This window comes from Panthera tigris, chromosome B2 (genome assembly GCF_018350195.1).
Source record: "Panthera tigris isolate Pti1 chromosome B2, P.tigris_Pti1_mat1.1, whole genome shotgun sequence".
Lineage (NCBI taxonomy): Eukaryota > Metazoa > Chordata > Mammalia > Carnivora > Felidae > Panthera > Panthera tigris.
Window position 1 is genome coordinate 95454336 of NC_056664.1, and position 20622 is coordinate 95474957.

Consider the following 20622-nt stretch of genomic DNA (forward strand, 5'->3'; position numbering starts at 1 on the left):
AATATGTAATGCATCCTTACCTGTCATGCTTCAAATGTAGGGAGCTGTAAAGGACCCCAGTCTTAGCCTCTGCTTTCTTATGGGTTAGGGTCCTTGCAGTGCTAATTTTTTAAAAGATAAGCCTTTTTTCCTCTTAATTTTTTATTGATGTGTATGTAACAAGATTTGTACCAAAAAATGCACAATAAATCATAAGTGTATAACCTGAGTGAATTTTCAAAGTATAAACATCATGTAGATCAAGAAATAGAACCAGTATTTGTGGATTTCTAGAACATACCCCCAGTATAACTACCATCCTGACTTCTAACAATGTGGATTAGTTTTCATCCCCACACATACACCACTCAGTCTGTCAACGTGTGTGTGTGTGTGTGTGTGTGTGTGTGTGTGTGTGTGTGTGTGTATTGACAGGTCTTCAGTAGGATTTTGATTGTAAATCCCTGTATGATTAGTGAGTCTAGAGAAGTTACTGATTTATCCAAGGGAATCTTTAACAAAACCCGTCATCTAAAATGTGCCTTGGGCCAGAAGAAAGCAAAGAGGGTGAATGAGGCCCATTTTGCTGGTAAAAGATTTTATTTGCAGCCATTTTCTCCTTGGTATGGTGTTCTGGGGTACCTGGAATACCCCAGCTAGGACTCTTTTAGTGAGACTAATAAAGATTAGGAGAGGATAAGTGGTCACCAAGAGTTCTGTATTTGTGTATAAAGGGGGCGTATTAATAACTCTCTTAGGTAAAAGTCACTTCTCTACTATCTCATCTTCCCAGAACCTCCCAGGGACTAGGAAAGTGTTAAGACTGCACAGCCTTTAGGGGCAGTGCTAACAGGCATGGTTTTCTGGTTTCCTGGTTTCCTGGTTTCTTGGTTTCTAGCACATTAGGGGAGGGTGGGGCTGCTTCTTCCCTGACCCAGCAGAAGTGACAGCTGACAAGCCTGATAAGAGGGTGTGGTATTGACAAGCCATAAAAATCAGATTCAAGAACTCAGAAAGCTTTTGGGCCTGGGAACAAGCAGGCTTACAGACCTTCAAAGCCCCCAGGGTACCACCGTGCACTGTCCTGCTCACAGTGATGATCCTGAGTCCTTGTAAAACACATGAATTATGTGCACTTTCTGGAATGAGAAAAATTGCTACCAAAAAATGACTAGGAGCCTGGCTTGGATCAGCCCTGCATCTGATACTTGCAGCTGTGTGGCCCTGGACAGTTTACTTCACCTCTTCTGTAAAATGGGGACAGGAGTGTTCCTCCGTCACGGCATTGTTGTGCGGATTGGATGATATTCCAGGTGGCATTTCTTGCAAGCTCTAGGTAGATGTTACCTGTTGTTAGTTTTGGGTACTGTGACAAATGAGTAGGTGGGACATCCGATTCTTTGGTTACAAATGAGACGTTGCCTTTTATTTTATATTTTTTATTAAGTGTTTTATTTATTTTTTTAGAGAGACAGAATGAGTGGGAGAGGGGTAGAGAGAGAGAGGGAGACAGAATCCGAAGTAGGCTCCAGGCTCTGAGCTGTCAGCACACAGCCCGATGCGGGGCTCGAACCCACAAACCCTGAGATCATGCCCTGAGCCGAAGTCGGACACTCACCCGACTGAGCCACCCAGGCGCCCTGAGATGTTGCCTTTTATTTTTTTTTTTTAAATTTTTTTTTTCAACGTTTTTTATTTATTTTTGGGACAGAGAGAGACAGAGCATGAACGGGGGAGGGGCAGAGAGAGAGGGAGACACAGAATCGGAAACAGGCTCCAGGCTCCGAGCCATCAGCCCAGAGCCTGACGCGGGGCTCGAACTCACAGACCGCGAGATCGTGACCTGGCTGAAGTCGGACGCTTAACTGACTGCGCCACCCAGGCGCCCCGAGATGTTGCCTTTTAAAACAAAGCTTGGGATTCCTATGTTGGGCCCCTCTAAATACATACAGTGTTACAAAATCACTACTTTTATTACTTGAAGTGATATAGATCTGCACTGAAGCAATTCATAATATAAATTAAAATAAGTGGACAAAACCACCAGGAGACCAGTAAAAGATCAAGGACAGGCGCATGTAATGGCATACTCCTCCTTGAATCTAACGTTGCTCTCATATCTGAGTGGAACTGTACATGGTCTGGATATACATCGTCCTGTTCTTTTCCCTTCTTCTCGGTGGGGTCCTGTGTGCCACTGAAACAAATGACAAGTCCTCTCTTTTCCTCCTTGATACTTGCTTAGGTGGCTGATTTATGAAGACCCTGGATTTCAGGGTGTGCCTTTTATCCTGGAACCTGGCGAGTACCCCGACTTATCCTTCTGGGATACAGAAGAAGCATACATTGGATCCATGCGGCCTCTGAAAATGGTAAAAATCTAACAAAATGTTCTTGGAGTCCGTGATTTTTTTGTCAGCCTGACATTGATGGTTCACAGGCTGTGACTTTGAAGCAATAAACAGACTTTTAAAAACACAAATCTATAGTAGAGGGAACCTATTGCTTGATAGAAATAATAGAAAGGATAACCTGCTGGTCGCTGTAGATGAAAAAAAATGTGGCTAAGCCCATGTTCTTTGCCTTCAAGGCATTCTCAGCCGTGCAGAGCCGCGGGTGTGTGTACAAGGCTTCAGCCCAGGGTAGGTTTCAGAAGTGAAGAAAATGTAGGATCAAACGTTTGTGGAAAAACAGGAAGGACAGATGAAGTCCAACTTGTGGGTGATGTGACAGAGAAGGGGGATAATTAGCACTTTGTGCTAAATCAAGTTGGCTCTTAACAACCAAGCAGGACGGTGTCCAATGGAGATGTCAGAGGATGCTCTGCGTGAGCCAGGGTGGAACTGGGGGAGGCCAGGGCATGTTGGGGACCACCCCCATTGTAGCCACCAGAGGCTAGGCTGGGTGGCAGCTTTGGGGGCCCTGGGGCTGGATGTCTGAACGTTGTCCTCCCAAGCATCTGCCTTAGAAAGGAGCCTGTGCTTCCTCCGGCCTCCCCCTGTATTTGTCTTGTTCTTTTGGTCTCTTCGGCTAGACTCTAAGCCTTGGGAGGATCCAGGCTGCACCTGTCTTGTCCCCACGCCGAGCACGGTGTGTGCTCATCGGCAGTAGGCACTCCCCAACTACCCATAGGAGTGAGGCTCTCGTTAAGAACAAGGTTTTGAAGCTGCAATTTGCAGCTGTCTTGAGTCAGTTTGAAACAAATTAGGAAGCCAATGAAGATCATTTTTATGTTAATTTTACCCCTCCTGCCGAAACCTGTGGTTTAATTACCTCATGTTTGTTGGTCTCCACGCAAAACTCATTTGAATTATAGATGCTTTTACATTATAAATGATTTGTTTGTAAAATTCACTTTCAAAGAACAAAGTTTAGTTTCGTGAAGATATGAAAGAATTGTCCCAGGCTTTGAAGGCTGTTTTAAATAATTTACAAAACTGTGAAGTTTATGGAATTAGAAAGAGATACTTTTGAAGAGGGTGCTTACGGTATTTCCCCCTCCCCCCTTATCCACAGGGGATACTTTCCAAGACCCCTGGTGGATGCCTGAAACCTTGGATAGTACCAGACCCTATATAAACTATGTCTTTTTCCTATGTATATATGATAAAGTTTAACTTGTAAATTATAATTTATATGATTTATACATATAATTTATAATATAAATATAAATTATAATTTGTAAATTAGGCACAGTAACTAATTTAACTAATATTAACAGTAACTAATAATAAAGTAGAACAAGTATAATAATCTACTGCAACAAAGGTTATGTGAGTGTGGTCTCTCTCTCAAAATATCTTATTGTACTATGATCGCCCTTCTGGTGACAAGGCACAATGAGGCATTGCCTGTGTGATGAATGAGATGAAGTGAGATGAGTGACATAGGTGGCACTGTGACACAGTATGTCAGGAGGAGGATCATTGTCGTAGATCCTGGGTCTGGAGTTCTTTCTTGTACAGCAAGAAAGCAGAACACAGGATTAAAAATGCAAGAGAGGCTAATGTCTGGGAGAAGACAAGAGCCCTGAGTGTGGGTCCTTACTCCATTTTTATTAGGATCAGAAGGCTTACAAACATGGTGATGGACGTGCACAAAGAAACAATGAAATCGTGAACATTAACTCGTGGGCTGGAGGGAAAGGGGGTTTGAAGATATGCCGTGTTGGGGGTTTGGGTCAATACCAAACAAAATCCTGGCCGTGGTTGGGCAGAAGGTTGTTGACAGCACTGTGAGGCCCCACCTCTGTTTACCTAAACTGGCCTAAGGGACCAGAAAGACAGAACCTGCTACCTCAGGGTCAACAAGGCGCCTTTCTTTTGCTAATTAGCTCCTCTCAGGGCGACTTCACCCCACAGCAGTCTATAGCCCTATTTACCTGTTTACCTAATTTGGTCCTGCCTTCCTGTAAAGCAGCTTTCTGCTATTGTACTAAGTTAGGGGGCATTTCCACCCTGAATACCTAATCTTGTTTACCTCATCTTGGATGTTTTCATCCTGAGATTTCCTATTCCTATACCTTTGTCCTATACTGGGGGCTTTTGCCCCGTTTACCTAATCTTGTGTACTCAAACTTGGGTGTGTTCATCCTATGGCTTTCTAATTCTTTATGCCTTGTTAACCCATCAGTGCACGCTCAGGGAATTCCTAAGCTTATTCCCCACAGATCATCTGCTTCTAAAACCTCGATTGACAGCGGGTAACTGTGCAAAGTGAAAATGCAGATAACGAGGGACTATTTACTGCACGAGGTTCTTTAAGCTCTGGTTTGGTGATAAAATCAGCAACATTTCCTTAAAATTACAGTTCGTTTGGTGCATTTGAGCATCTTTCGCTGCACTTTCAAAAAAGCTGTCCTAGGGGCACCTGGGTGGTCAGTCGATTAAGTGTCTGACTTGGACTCAGGTCATGATCTCATGGTTTGTGAGTTCAAGCCATGCATTGGGCTCTGTACTGACAGTGCAGGATCCCTGCTTGGGATTCATTCATTCATATTCTGTCTCTCTGTCTCTCTTGCATTCTGTGCCCCTCCACCACTCTCTTTCAAAATAAATAAAAACTTAAAAAATAAATGCAAAAAAAGCTGTTCTATATTCATGGAAAATATTCTCCTGACTTTCCCGCTGCTGATTTTAACCCCTACCCTGTTTGTTATTTCTGTGTAATACCTTTTCCTGTGGCTTATTTTTAGTGAGTTTTTGGTTACTTACAACAACTGTTTATTATAAAAGTATAACAACTCCCCTCAGACCCGTCCTTTGGGCTATTTTAAATTCTATCTGCAGTTCACCTAATTATTTCAAGAGGCCTGCAGAGCCTGTTGTGAACTTGTGTGAACTCAACAGTTTTGTAAGCCATGGGTTGCAAAATCAAACGCCTCCAGGGGCCAGGCAGCAACTAGACATGAGTGAGGGTGGCTGGGAGTTGAGCTGAGTTGAGTGGTAGAGACAGACAAACCAGGCTCAAGTCCTGGCTAGAGGAAAAGCCCAGTGGAGAATTAGTAAGTGCACAAGGTGAGGGTTGCTGCCTGTGAGAATTTGCGTCCAGACATGTCAGGTCTTAGGACTGCTTTTTTTTTTTTTTTTTTTTTTTTTTTTTCATTTTCCAAGATTCTTGATCTTTATTTTATTTATTTTTTTAACTTTCTAAAAATGTTTTATTTATTTTCGAGAGAGAGACAGAGTGTAAGCGGGGGAGGGGCAGAGAGCGAGGGAGACACAGAATCCAAAGCAGGCTCCAGGCTCTGAACTGTTAGCACAGAGCCCAATGCAGGGCTTGAACCCACAAACTGAGATCATGACCTGAGCCGAAGTCAGATGCTCGACTGACTGAGCCACCCAGGTGCCCCGATCTTTTTTTGTTTGTTTGTTTGTTTGTTTATTTATTTTGAGAAAAGGGAGAGAATCCCAAGCGGGGGCCCAATCTCACAAACTGTGAGACCTTGACCTGAGCTGAAATCAGGAGTCAGATGCTTTAGCCAACCAAACCACCCAGGCGCCCCAGGACTGCTTTTTAAGAGAAATGAGAAATATCTATTTTTATGAGACATTTTCTGAATTACAAACAAACAAACACAGCTTATTAGTATAACAAAAACATAACCTAACTCACAAATTCAGCTTATAGACCACCTCTGCTCTACACTGTCTTCCTCATTCTTCATCTGCATGGTTGGTGACATCAGAACTGTCGCAACAAAAATTAAACCAGATGCACTCACACTGGGAGGTTCCATGGCTTACCATAAACTACCGTGGGTAATATATGGTAATCTATCAATGAAAAACCGGTTTTCTTACTGTATTATTTTTCTTTTCAGGGTGGACGTAAAGTCGAATTCCCTACAGATCCAAAGGTAAAAATATATGTATTTTACATTTTATTCCCATTCCATCTCTATGAAGGTGATGCTTGTGTGGTTTTACACATCCACCTCCATAAACATAACCGCAGCTAAAGGAAGTTGTCCCAGCTTACATGCCGTCCCTCAGCCTAGAGCACTTACACTGGCTAACAGTACGTGTAGCCATGGCTTAAAAGGTTGATTGTTGTGTTAAGTTTATAATTTGTGTTTGTGTTTACTAGTTGTGGGGCCTGCTGCAGCTTGCCAGTTACTCAGGAATAAACTTTGTTTTCAAGACAAGTTCTCCCCTTCTGCTACTCTAACATGCTCTTTCTGCTATTTCTACTTTGCACATTTATGACACATTTATATTTCTTGTTTTTTTTTTTCTAAGTAGCCTCCATGCCCACTGTGGGGCTTGAACTCATGATCTTGAGATCAGATGTCGCATGCTGTACAGACTGAGTCAGCCAGGCACCCCTGTTTCATTTTTAAAGCAACGTGGGATCCTTGGTTCCTTAGTTTGGCCTAAGCGAAATTCTAAATATCAGTTCTAGACATTGAACAAAAACCAATTTTTTAGGCCAATTATTTATTAACTGTCTTTTGAACCTTGTCTTTGGGCTGCACCACATCAGGATAAAAATTTAGGGCTGTCTGGGTGGCTCAGTCAGTTAAATGTTTGACTTCAGCTCAGATCATGATCTCCTGGTTGATGAGTTCAAGTTCCACGTCGGCTCTGTGCTGACAGCTCAGAGACTGGAGCCTGCTTTGGATGCTATGTCTCCCTCTCTCTGCCAGTCCCCTGCTCATGCTCTGTCTCTCTCTTTCAAAAATAAATAAACATTAAAAACATAGTTTTAAAATTACAAGATACTGTTATTTAGTTTAAAAAATATCAGAACATTTTGTGTTCTAGGGCTTAGTGATATTAAATGACTGAACGTTCAGTTTAGCTGTTGAAACCTTTAACCTTTATTATACTTACCGGTATATCTTCTATTATAGGTAGTTATTTATGAAAAGCCTTTCTTTGAAGGAAAATGTATGGAACTAGAAACAGAGATGTGCAGGTTTATGGCGGAAGCAGGTGAAACAGAAGGAACAACCGATGACAGTTTGCCATTTATGTCAGTGGGGTCGATGAAGGTTCTGAGAGGAATGTAAGTAGATGGGAGTAACCTGAGGAGTTTCTTTTTTATCGTTTTAGTGAGTAATATACATGCTCCACCCCCAACCATTACAGATAGTGTGGTAGAGTGAACTTCAGACATGTTCTTCTCAGTCCACTCTGACCTGGAGTTGACACAGCAGATCGAGGTGGTGGTTTGGGGTCAGTCAGCTGAACGAGGCTGATAAATTGGCCCAGATTGATCAAATCTACATCTTATTAATATTATTCTCCAAACTGTTGAACTGTTAGTTTGCTTTCTATTTTTTATGATATTTTGCAGTTTATGTATCTTACATATTTCCTTTAGAAGTGTATACTTAAAAGTCTTGTACATAGCCAAAAATATATAATATTTTAATTATGCTTTGATGAAAGTTTAGCCAGTTTTTTTGCTGAAGTTCTTTGGAGTCTTCTTATTAAACACACACACACACACACACTCCCTACACTCCTTTACAGAACATTGATGTATGTTTCTTAGGTTATTCTTTAGGAGGCCATTCTATTAGTCACTTAAATTTTTGGGGCGCCTGGGTGGCGCAGTCGGTTGAGCGTCCGACTTCAGCCAGGTCACGATCTCGCGGTCCGTGAGTTCGAGCCCCGCGTCGGACTCTGGGCTGATGGCTCGGAGCCTGGAGCCTGCTTCCGATTCTGTGTCTCCCTCTCTCTCTGCCCCTCCCCCGTTCATGCTCTGTCTCTCTCTCTGTCCCAAAAATAAATAAAAAACGTTGAAAAAAAAAAATTAAAAAAAAAAAAATTTTAGAGGAGAATTCCAATTGTCATAATGCATGAGTCTATGTCTAGCTTCATAACTGTTAGTATTTGTGAATGAAACTGATATATACATGGGAAAAATTTCAACACTGACGAAGATTACTGCTCCTTCGTGTTTTTTCTCTTGCAGTTGGGTTGCTTATGAGAAGCCTGGATTTACAGGTCATCAGTATTTGCTCGAAGAAGGAGAGTACAAGGACTGGAAAGATTGGGGAGGTTACAATGGAGAACTTCAGTCATTACGACCTATATTAGGTGTAAGTTAAATAAAAGCTAATGGCTAATACTTGATCTTTTTTGAATATGAATGGCTAACCTTTGAATTTTGATTTTTTTTTCGTAATAGGATTTTTCAAATGCTCACATGATCATGTACAGTGAAAAAAACTTTGGATCCAAAGGTTCCAGTATTGACGTATTAGGAATTGTTGCTAACTTAAAGGAGACCGGATATGGATTGAAGACCCAGTCTATTAATGTACTGAGTGGAGTGTAAGTGAAATAACCCAACCGGGGTTTTAACCATTTTTACTTTGCGTTGTATTAAACTAATAGCGTCTCTGACAGAGACAGAGCGTCTCTGACAGAGTAGGCACTCAGGAAATAAACATATCAATGACTGAACATTAAGTCAGTCATTTAATGTGTACTGCCACAATACTTTCATAACTGCTTTTTAACATCTTTCTCATATAATCTTTTTTTCATGTGTCATGTAACATTGCAGTAGACTTTTGGGTTTCAGGATAGAAATTCACCGGTCCACTTCTCTTACCATTCTGCATGGAAAGATTCCCTGGATTTCTTATGATGGGAATCAAATAAAAAATAATCTTAACACTAGAAACCTGAGGTTGGGATAAAGTCCCATTCGATTTTCCTACAGTCCTTGTAGGGGAGGAAAAATTTTATTCTACCCATCGAGATTCTTCTGTTAATTAAATTGACACAAGACAGATTAACAGGAGAAAAAAATCACCAAAGTTTAATTACATGTTCAGGGAGGCCCAATAATGAAACTGAGACCCAAAGAAATGACCGAGGCAGGTGAGTTTTAAATATTTTAGACAGAAAGACAATACATTTGTGAGGAATTGGCAGGATAAAACTTGTTTGGGAGCTTTAATTAGTATGGAATTGTAAACAGAATTTGTCTAATGTAGTAAATTGATAAAAAGTAACAAGGTTTGTTTATACAGTCTTCTCAGCTCTAAAGTCCCTATCTCTTGTGATGAAGGCGTGTCTCTACCTCCTGGTACAGGGAGGACACTTTTCACATTGGAGATTTGTTTATTATTATTTATTATTTATTATCTCTGCTTTCAGGGAGACAGAGGAGGGTCTGAGTGTCTTTATTGCACAGGCTTTACTTTGAAATAATACTGATTATGCCATTGTGGCAGATTTTAGGGTGGCCTGCCCTGAGCACCTATATCTACACCTGCACCGTTTCGTTCTTCACTATTATTTTGACCTAAAAATAATTGTTTCCACATACCTGGAGTTAGCAATTGAATGCTTTATTAACGTAAGCTTTTATTGAAAGATGGTCAGAAAAGACTCTTGGGGATGCATATGACTGCAAGCCAAACTAAATTGGAATAAGTGATAAAAATGGAATTTATTGGCCTACATAACTTAAAAGTCCTGGAAAGGGGGTATGGGTGGCTTAGTCGGTTAAGCGTCTGACTCTTGATCTCGGCTTTTGTCATGGTCTCAGGATTGTGCGATGGAGCCCTGCATTGGGCTCAGAGTGGAGCATGGAGCCTGCTTGGGATTCTCGCTCAATTTCTCTCTCTCTCTCTGCCCCTTCCCCACTTGTGTTCTTCCTCCTGCCCCGCTCCCCTTAAAATAAATAAACTTAAAAAAAAAAAAAGTCCTGGACAAGATTTTGCCTCATTCATGGCTGGATATAGGGTTTAGACAATGGCATTAGAACTTGCTCTCTGTCTCTTGACTAGGCTTTTTTTCTGTGCTGGCTTCATTTTAGGCAGACCACTTCCATCTGGTACATTAGCTACTTATTGTTCTTCCATCTCACTGTATCCAGTGGAAAGGACTTCTCTTTCCCACAAAAGCTCCAGGTTTCGGTTTGATTCTGTAGGCTTGGGACATGTGTATGTGCCTGAGCCAATCACTGTAGTCAAGGAGATGATCGTGCCTATGTTATGTGCCCAACTCTGGAGTAGTGTAGGGTCAGTCCCATAGAAGCCACTTTTATATGATCGGGGTGAGTTGTTCCCCAGGAACATCAGAAATAATGAGGACAGATACTGGATGGGCAAAACAGGTGTCTATTAAAATAAGTTATACAATTATTCTTATGATCCAGGTTGATGTCAGTTATAGTTGGGTATAAATGAGAGTATTCTTAAATAATCATATGAATTTATTTGACATTGGTTCTGTTGAAAAGGTTGTTAGGTTTTTTGTTTTTAAATTTTATTTTAGAGCATATGCAAGCAGGTGTGAGGGGCAGAGAGAGAAAGAATCTTAAGCAGGCTCCACACTCTGCATGGAGCCCGATGCGAGGCTCAATCTCACGACCCTGTGATCATGACCTGAGCCCAAACCAAGAGTTGGACACTTGACCAACTGAGCCACCCAGGCACCCTGATGTTAGGTTTTTTTACGTCATGAGTAACCTAGGCTATTTGGATCATTCTAACCTCAACCCATTTGTATTTCATGGAGCCCTCCTGTAGTGTCCCTGGATATCTGAGATGTGTGTACAATGTAATATGCTTTACTGTTAGTCATGTTCACCAAATCCTTGTGTAGGTTGCTGCTTGTGGTGCCCTCTTGATAGGGTGACATCTGGGATTTCTGGGTCTTCCTTCTTAGCAGGAAGTGCCTTCTGTGTCCTGCTCTGGAACCCTAACATCTTACCATCTGCCATAGACCAAAGGTATTAGTACGGCAGTTCTCTGAGATAATGCTGTGGTTCTACAGTATTTTAGATGCCTTTATTTAAAGCTAATTATTTAGAAGGAAAACAGTGACCAGTTCAGTCTGGACAAATAGTTGTACATTTTGGTACTCACCAGGTGTGTTGGTTCCATTAGTCAGAGTCCAGTCATGCTTCCCAGCAGAGGAAGCAACAGGAAGCTGGCTAGAATTCTCTTAGGGCATTTATGTGCACGGTACTGTTAGCACAGGTAGAATTGTACCCAGAGCCAATCTTTTTTTTTTTTTTTCTTTTTTTTAGCCCAGTCTTTGTTTGCTTGAAATTAGATTCCTTTATAAAATGTTGCTTTTATAAGTTTCTATTTTTAGTCATTTCTAGTTGTATTTCCTGGTTTAGTTGTTTTTTTTTTTTTCCTTTTCTTTTTTTTTTTTTAATAGCAGTTGAGTTGTGGTCTTGGGGGAAGTTGAAGGGAGGTGTGTACACATCACCACTTCCTTTCAAATTCTGTGGTTGTGGAAGGGCTGTGTGTACCAGGGCCAGCTGCTTCCTCACAGGTCATTTAGTTGGTTATCTGACAAATATTTGTTGAGGTCTGTTATGTGCAAAGCATTATATTATGTCCTCACAGAGGTCACAGCATTTGTATAAAACAATCATTGCTACGAAAGACCTAGAGATTAAGGGCTCTGGGAGTCTACTGAGCAGAGAGAGATTAATTTCCAGTGCGGACACAGGGAAGACTTTGGCCGGAGAGGTAGCATTGCAGCTGAGCCTTGTGAGGCAGGTAGGCTGAGGTGTGCCAACATGAGGGAGGAAGACTAGCCTATTCGTTTGTAATAGTTTCAAAGAAAAATGATTGTAATGACTTTATTCTTATTAGTAAATAAGCATTTTAGTTTGGTTCTTTATTTCTCAGTATGGAACTCGAAAGCTTTTCAGAAAAACTTTTTTGAGATTCTTGTTCTGGAAGTGTCTTGCAGGAGGTTCACTCTCACATGGGTAATAAAGTCCCTGGGAGGTAAATTCATTTTTAGCTCAGAAACAGAGACCAGCCTTCAGGAAGGGATGCTCATGAATCCGACCGTTGAGGTTTTGGGAACTGCATTCCGTTTCTTACTGAAACAGAAGAAACTCCCTTTCACCGCCCTGCTGATCAGCGTCAGGTTCTACACTGTGCTCTTGTTCACATGGGGGCAACTGGGCTCGTTGTTTTGAAACTGAGAACAAAATGAAATATTTCTAGAGTCCACCTGAAAAAATTAAAACTGCTGTTGCTTTAAATTCTTTTTCCTTTTCTCTTCCATGGAAGGGCTGGTTTGCCCCACTGCCCCTACGTTCTGAGCAGGGATTCCACTTCCACGAGGCTGGGACCTGCACGTGCTTGCAGCAGCCCCCCTCCCCGCCACCCCACCAACCTCATAAACAGAGAAGTGTTGATTCATGTGTACAGAATCTGTTTAAACAAGGACAGTAAGGAATTTTCTTCGTAAGAGTCTCAAGTAGAAGTTATAGATCTACCAGAGAATCTCAGACCTGAGTTTTAGGGTTGTTTCTTTTTTTTTTTTTTATGCTCATATGCATCAGTGATTCATCTGGGGCCGCATCTTGGAAGGAAAACAACACTACTGTCAATTCAAGTAACGTCTTAATAAGTGGTTGGTTTGTTTCAGCCTCAGTGAATTAGGCTTATGTGGTGTTGGGTGTTTGCTTACAAGTGATTTGTTTTAGTTTTATCGGGAAATAGAGCATTCACACTTGGTTAAAAAAAAAAACAAACAAAAACGTGCTGGATAAACCTACTTTCAAGGTTCACTCGGTTGTTCTTCCCCCCTATATTTGGTCTTTCCCCACTCACAGCCCTTTCCCTTCCAAACCTTGAGGTCAGTCAATCAAGCAAAAAGGCCTTTTAACCTTAACTCTGTTCTTTAACTTGTTACAGAGCCTGCCAGAAATACTTTTTTTGTGATACGGCTATGACCTCTTTTTTCTTTCTTTTCTTTTTTTTTTTTTTTTTTTTTAAGTCCTGGGTTTTGTGAAATAGATTTTTCTTGCCGTGCACCTACTCCTCCCCACATAGCAGAATTCCATGTTCTTGCTTGGCTTTTGCTTCTCTTCATGAGGCAAAGGCCGTGTGAGCAGAAGCCACACACTCAGGTTCCCAGGAGCCATAGAACCTCACATGATGTCAGCCCTGGGATCCTGGCCAAGCCCTCTACTTACAAATGAGAATACGAACTTTCACAAAGGTTAAGTGAGCCCTTCAAAGTTATCTGAAAGTTAATGTCCCGACCATAGCTGGAACTAGGTCTCCTAATTCCTGACCTCACCATGTTAAAGAACAGGTTTTAAAAATTGCTAATGAGGTTCTGAAATGGAGTAGTGTTTTCTGAAATATGATGGGACTGGCCTTCTAGCAGTTACTCTGTTCATTTGGGCAGAAGTGTGTGTACAGACATTAGCTGTCATAAGCTACGTAACACTGGAGATTTTTACAGTGTTCTTTTTTTCTCCTTGATTGCTGTTCATTTCCTAGTAACGACTGTATCTGAGTTTTTGTATAAAGTCAAGCCCTTTTGGTAGTAAAATCATAATCTGTCATAATTATGAAGCGTGTGGACTATTTTAAGTCTGGTGTAATGGAAGAGTAAATGAAAGGAAACTTAACAGGGCCGGTGGCAGCTTGGGTCATGAAGTGAAGAGAGCGTGGGGGGAGCCCCAGGAGACTCCATCATGGACTCAGTCATCCCTGGCCACTAACTGATTGTGTCACCTTCCCGTTCAAAACAAACACCAATAAGTAATTACGTGTGATACTTTTCCTCCTCACACGCCTAGCGTCATTTAGTTTCTGGCATATGATAAATGGCCAGTCAAGGTTTGTTGAAAGAATCAGGGAATTAACTTTTCTGTGTCTTTAGGTTTTCCTTTCTGTAAAATGGGAAAACCAGTACCTCCCTAGATTAAATAGATGTGGTCATAGATGTGGTCATAGATGTGAAAGCATTTTGGAAAGTTGTATGTATACAAGCACCTAGGTATTATTCCTTTCATCTGTGAGCAGATCAGTAGGGCAGTGAATTAACTCAGGAGGTGCAGAATTATCTGTTGAATATAATGGAATTGAAAAAATTCCCTTCAGAGACTATCTTTGGCTAGGAAGTAGCATCAATAAGTTGGTTTTGTTATCCTGGTTTAATTATCCTGAGTGTGGATCACTTGAAAGGTGACAAAAGAAAACCTCCCAAAAGAGATTTTAGTGTTTCTGAGCATCTGTTCAGTTTTGCTTACTACATAGTCATGTCACATTGGAAATCCTGTTCCAAATAAAATTTTACTTAGCTGTATTTTTTTAAAGCCTCTCTTCTGTTACCTTTTTCCACTATGCTTTATTGTGTGATAGAGACATAGTTTCTTGTACTCTTTCTGGAAAACTATTAATGTCAAAAATAAAAAGAACTCTCACTTGCTTTTTAAGAGAACTTTACAGATATTTCTTGGAAGTCCAAGTTGTTTCCTTAGAATAGGATTAGAGGGGCGCCAGGGTGGCTCAGTTGTTTGAGTGTCAGACTTTGGCTCAGGTCATGATCTCACAGTTCATGAGTTCAAGCCCTGCATCAGGCTCCACACTATCAGAGTGGAGCCTATCTGATAGTGTGGAGCCTGCTTGGGATTCCATCTCTCTCTCTCTCTGCCCCTCCCCTGCTTGCTCACTCTCTCAAAATAAATAAATAATCTTTAAAAAAAAATTTATTTTTTATTTATTTTTTATTTTTTTAACTTTTTTTTTGACGTTTATTTATTTTTGAGACAGAGACAGAGCATATGAACAGGGGAGGGTCAGAGAAAGAGGGAGACACAGAATCAGAAGCAGGCTCCAGGCTCTACGCTGTCAGCACAGAGCCCGATGGCGGGGCTTGAACCCACAAACTGTGAGATCGTGACCCGAGCCGAAGTCAGACACTCAACTGACTGGGCCACCCAGGCGCCCCAAGACATGAGCCATATTAATAAGAAAAGATAAGAGCAGAGTGGAACTGCCATATACCAAGAGTAAGCTTGGTGTGTGGAAGGGAGATTAAGACCAGTGAGATGATGGGCACAAGGGAGGAAAAAGCAAAAGAAGAATGGAAATGAGAGAGATAAGCAACAGCCAGATAAAGCAGAGCAGGGAGTATGGATTTCATTCTAAGGGTGACTGCAAATATTTAGAGTTTTTAACAGAAAATTACTTGTAATTTCTCTCTTCAGCATTTCCATCTGTACATTCCACTACCATAGTACATGCTTCTGTAATACATTTCTTCACTAACGTTACTTATCACTTATTTCCAACATGTCTTTTCTACTAAACTGTTAGCTCCTTAAGAGCAGGGACTGTATCGATTTATCCACCTTCTTGTATGCCCAGTTCATAGTGCAGTGCATAATATATGGTAGTGCTAAGTAAATGATTACTGAATGAACAAATGGGTATTTTATTTGTTCATAAACCTCTACTCCTGGTTGTAACCTTTCTATTAAATTCTGGTCTCATACTTGCAAATGCTACTGGCATTTTCAATTAACTGTCCAATTTTTTTTTTCCTCAAGTTCAACTACAAACTCATTATTTCATTCCAACTTCTCCATATTTATTGGTTAATATCAACTTCTTTCTAGTTTCCTCAGAAATGTTAGAGTACTGGGGCACCTGGGTGGCTCAGTCTGTTTAGGGTCCAACTTCAGCTCAGGTCATGATCTCTCAGCTCGTGGGTTCGACCTTGTTTTGGGCTCTGTGCTGACAGCTCAGAGCCTGGAGTCCGCTTCAGATTCTGTGTCTCTGTCTCTCTCTGCCCCTCCCCTGCTCATGCTCTGTCTCCCTCTCTCTCTGAAAAACAAATAAACACTGAAAAAAATTAGAAATTTTAGAATACTTTGATTCTTCTGATACTGGGAATTTTCTTTACTTCATTGACTCTAGCACTGGTTCAGACTTTCATTATTTAACCTGGAACCATCCAACAGACTTTTATCTGGCTAGGACATTCTGACTTAAATTTCTTCTCTTTTCACATTGATACCACATATCTCTGCAAGATCATTGTCGCTGAAGTGTCATTTTATTCATAAGTTTGTTCATTGTTCTATTTATCAACCATTTTTCACACTAATGTGTGTTTGATATGTGGCATTTTCTTGTATAAATCCTTAATTAGTGCTCACATGAACTATATGAGATAGTATTTTTATCTCCATTTTATAGGTAAGGAAAATGAGATTTTGGTATGTCAGGCTACCTGCTTAAGGTTACTTTTTTTTTTTTTTAAGTTTATTTATTTATTTTGAATGAGAGAGAAGGAGAGAGCACAAGTGTGAAGGGGCAGAAAGAGAGCAAGAGAGAGAGAGGATCCCAAGCAGGCCCATGCTGACAGTGATGTGGAGCTCAAACTCACAAACTGTGAGATCATAACCTGAGCCAAAATCAACCGAGCCATCCAGGAGCCTCCAGGTTACTATTACACCAATAAGGAAATGGTAGGGCTGAGATTTGAACACAGGTCTATTTAGCTGGGAAAACTAAACTTTAGTTATTGCATTCATGAGTGGTATCTCAAGCTTAAATTCCTGCTTGTCTTTGGAGGTTATCCATGATACAGCCTACCAGTCTTACTGAACTTCTTATGACTGCTGAATTTGCATCCTGCATTTCACATTTCAAATGTTTTTCTAGTTATCTTCTGGGCATTGACCTTTTTACTTCAATTACATTATAAGCTCCTTAAGATCGGATACGATGTATTACTCTTACGTTTCTGTGAAGGTCTGCTAATGTGGTGTGCACAGGACATATTCTCAGTAAAAAAACTGACAAATCTTTAGCACAGTCCTTGGCACATATGCATGCTTACTAAATGGTAACAATGATTATTATTTATTATTCCTGAAGAGCTGATACATTAAACTTAAGTCCTAAAAAGATAACTATAGAGAAGCCTGGGTGGCTCAGTCAGTTAAGTGTGCGACTCTTGATTTTGGCTCAGGTCATGATCTCACGGTTTGTGGCTTGGAGCCGCATACCGGGCTCTGAGCAGAGCCTGCTAGAGAGTCTCTCTGCCCCTCCCCCACTCACACTCTCAAATAAACATTAAAAATTTTTTTTGAAAAAGATACCATCGAATTCCGATCTCTGCCTCAATCCTAAGAAATTTTTGCTTACCTTCTTTATGATCTAAACAGTTTTCCATGCTAAGTTTGTTCATTTTAGTCCCATCCTACCCTTTCTATTAAGTGGCATCAACTACAATATAGATCTCACCATAACATCAACAAGCAGCAACATTCCGTCAACTATTACTGCTCTTTTTGAGAGTGCTTTGAAGAAAAACAAGGAATAGTTGCAGTAATTTTTTTCAGATGATTGTTAACGCGCTTGCTATCTATCTATCTATCTATCGATTTAACTTTAACAAAGTTTACTAGAAGTGTCTGTTCCAGACTTCTGGCTCAAGTTTCTTACTTACAGTGACTCGTGCAATCAGGTTAACTCCCTTGCTCTACAAGCCCTCCTTCGCATCTCAGCTTGAAGTTGAATTGTCCCAGATGCAATAATTGGAACTTCCAGCCCCCTGACCCCAAGGTGCCCGAGGACGCAATCTAAAAAAATTTTTAAGAGCAGTTTAAAAGAAAAACTTTACAGATACTTCTCGGAAGTCCACATTGTTTCCTTAGAATAGAATTAGAGGGGCACCTGGGTGGCTTAGGCCACCTGAGCCAGTGTCTGACTCTGGCTCAGGTCATGATCTTACCAGTTTGTGAGCTCGACCCCCACTCAGGGCTCTGCACTCTCTCTCCCTCTCTCTCTGTACCTCATGGGATTCTCTGTCTCTCTCTGCCCCCTTGCTCATTTGCACACTCTCTAAAAAATGAATAAGAATTCGAAAAAAATATCCCCATGGGAGCTTTCTCAGGGAATAGGATTTGACAAGTGAGAACACCAAAAAGTTCATGTAAAGATACTCTTACACCAAAAGGTTCGTGTAAAGATATTCTTTCACTTGTCACTTTGACTTGTCATACAGACAGATCTCCCAAAAGATTAATAGAGAATCAGAAAAATTATTAAGATTACTGATTATTAAAACAAATGAAAATTTCTGTATGATACATATTTACTTAAATGTGTTTGATAGTTTTATTATACATGTCAACTATCAACTATGACAAGTAGATGTTTGTGTTTCTTTAGATGGGTAGCCTATGAAAATCCTGACTTCACAGGAGAACAATATATACTGGATAAAGGTTTCTATACCAGTTTTGAGGACTGGGGAGGCAAAAATTGTAAGATCTCTTCTGTTCAACCCATATATTTGGTAAGGAATTCTACTTTTGTATGAGAATATTTAACTGAATTCTGGATTTCCTTAATGTGTACTTCGGGTTCATGTAATACTTAACAGTACAGAAACTATTCTGAGGTTATTTTTAACAGTAATTGCTAATGATCTAGAAGAAAAAAAAATGTTTTCAAGATGTCTGCTCTACTCATTTCCTTCTCTCTTCCCCTTAAATTTTTTTAGGATTCTTTCACTGGCCCAAGGAGACGAAATCAGGTAATTTAAAAAATAATCTATTTTTTATAATTAGGGGCCTTCCATTGAAAAGCTGACCTTATGTGTAAAATGTCAGACATTTGGGATATTTTGTTAGTTTTACTTATTTTTATACCTCAAACCATAATTGTATTTCTAAGTTAGATTTAGGTTTACTTTATAAATGCTTGAGAGCATTTACTCATATCTAGATATTTCTTATAAAATGCTCTTCTCGGGGTGCCTGGGTGGCTCAGTTGGTTAGGCTCTTGATCTCAGCTCAGGTCTTGATCTCAGGGTCGTGAGTTCAAGCCCTGCATTAAGCTCCATTCTGGACATGGACATACATACATAAAATGTTCTTCTTATGTAAAGTTGAATTTAATATCATTACATAGAATCAATTTGCTTAATACGCTAAGATTAATATCTCAAACAATACATACAGTTATTGTGGTAAACAGTAAAATGAATTTTCATATTTGCTGTGTCTACATTAGACAAACATTTTATATGGTCTCTCTCTCAAGCCTTTGTATGCTGTCTGCATCAACTGAAGTGTTACATTTGTTATTTAGGCTTTTTAATGGAAGTGTTCAGAATTCAGACAGCCGTAATTACAGAGGCACAAACACCACTGTAGCCTCCTTTATTGGCATACACAAGATTCTAATAAGTCAGCAAGTATCTTCCATTGAGAGGGAGGAAAACTATATTTCTAAAATACAGTTTCTTGTAAATGTTAGAACTGATGAACAATTACTTTTGGCCACAATAAAGCTTTAAAATGCCTCACAGCTTGTTGCGACAGGGTGTTCTATAGAAAGCTGCCTCAACTGTCGGATTGTCCTTTGATGTCTTTGAATCAAATAATCATGAATGGTGTGGCCAGAGTATTTCTAATTGATCATTAATGTAGAAGTGGAAAATTAAAGGATTTATAAAATTCATAGCAGTTTATTAACAGGTCATGTTTGCATCATCTCAAAGGCTGAATGAGTTAATATGTTTAGGAAAATAAGCTTACATATTTGTTTACTTTTTCAAAGATTCAGTTGTTTTCAGAACCACAGTTTCAAGGTCGCAGTCTAGGTTTCGAAGAAACAACAAGTCAAATTGATGATTCGTTTTCTACCAAGTCTTGCAGAGTTTTAGGAGGCAGGTAAGTAAAACGGTGGACTGGCAGGGCCTAATCCCCGGGAGAGTAGAATGCATGAATCAGCAAATCTTTAGGGACATCCCTAGGTGTTTGGCACTTGAAACCACCAACGGTACAAGACCATGTTAGTACTGAGGTGCACCTTGTAGCATCTGAGCACTGGGCAGAGGACATGGGATCACTTTGGATGGAGAAGTTGAAAATCACCATGTCACTGTGCAATGGGATTCAGACCAGGTTCTCTACTCTCTAGCCTGTCCTGTCACCATAACGGGACTCTAGATAATCCCTCAGGTGCCTCCCAAGGTGGATTTTTTTTTTTTTTTTACAGGTAGATAGGCATTCTTTAAAAAAAGGTTTTTTATGTTTATTTTTGAGACAGCACGAGCAGGGGAGGGGCAGAGAGAGAGACGGAGACAGGCTCCAGGCTCTGAGCTGTCAGCACAGAGCCCGATGTGGGCCTCAAACTCACGGACTGTGAGATCATAACCTGAGCCGAAGTTGGACACTGAACCGACTGAGCCACCCAGGCGCCCCGGTAGATAGGCATTCTGCATGACAACAGTGTAATCATAAGAAGGGAAAGAAAGGCATGAGCCCAAAGTGCCGTGCTGAAAATAGTTTCATAAAAGCTTTACAGGGAGGGGAGAGCCCAAGGTCAGGGAAAGTTGGCTAGGAAACACTTGGAGCAAACTGTGCAGAAGGTGATGA

At 40.6% G+C, this 20622-nt stretch overlaps 1 protein-coding gene across 2 annotated transcripts in view; it reads left to right on the forward strand.

The window, feature by feature from the left end:
- Positions 1 to 20622, forward strand: part of CRYBG1 (crystallin beta-gamma domain containing 1) — a 54712-nt gene that overhangs the window by 21764 nt on the left and 12326 nt on the right. For both annotated transcript variants that reach the window (XR_006217775.1, XM_015539014.2), the window contains exons 7-14: positions 2225 to 2351; positions 6302 to 6337; positions 7334 to 7488; positions 8404 to 8530; positions 8620 to 8765; positions 18407 to 18533; positions 18741 to 18773; positions 19802 to 19914. Coding sequence is in view for 1 of the 2 variants with exons in the window: in XM_015539014.2 (XP_015394500.2) it covers positions 2225 to 2351; positions 6302 to 6337; positions 7334 to 7488; positions 8404 to 8530; positions 8620 to 8765; positions 18407 to 18533; positions 18741 to 18773; positions 19802 to 19914 (864 nt within the window). In the remaining variant the exon portion in view is untranslated. The remainder of the gene's footprint in view (positions 1 to 2224; positions 2352 to 6301; positions 6338 to 7333; positions 7489 to 8403; positions 8531 to 8619; positions 8766 to 18406; positions 18534 to 18740; positions 18774 to 19801; positions 19915 to 20622) is intronic.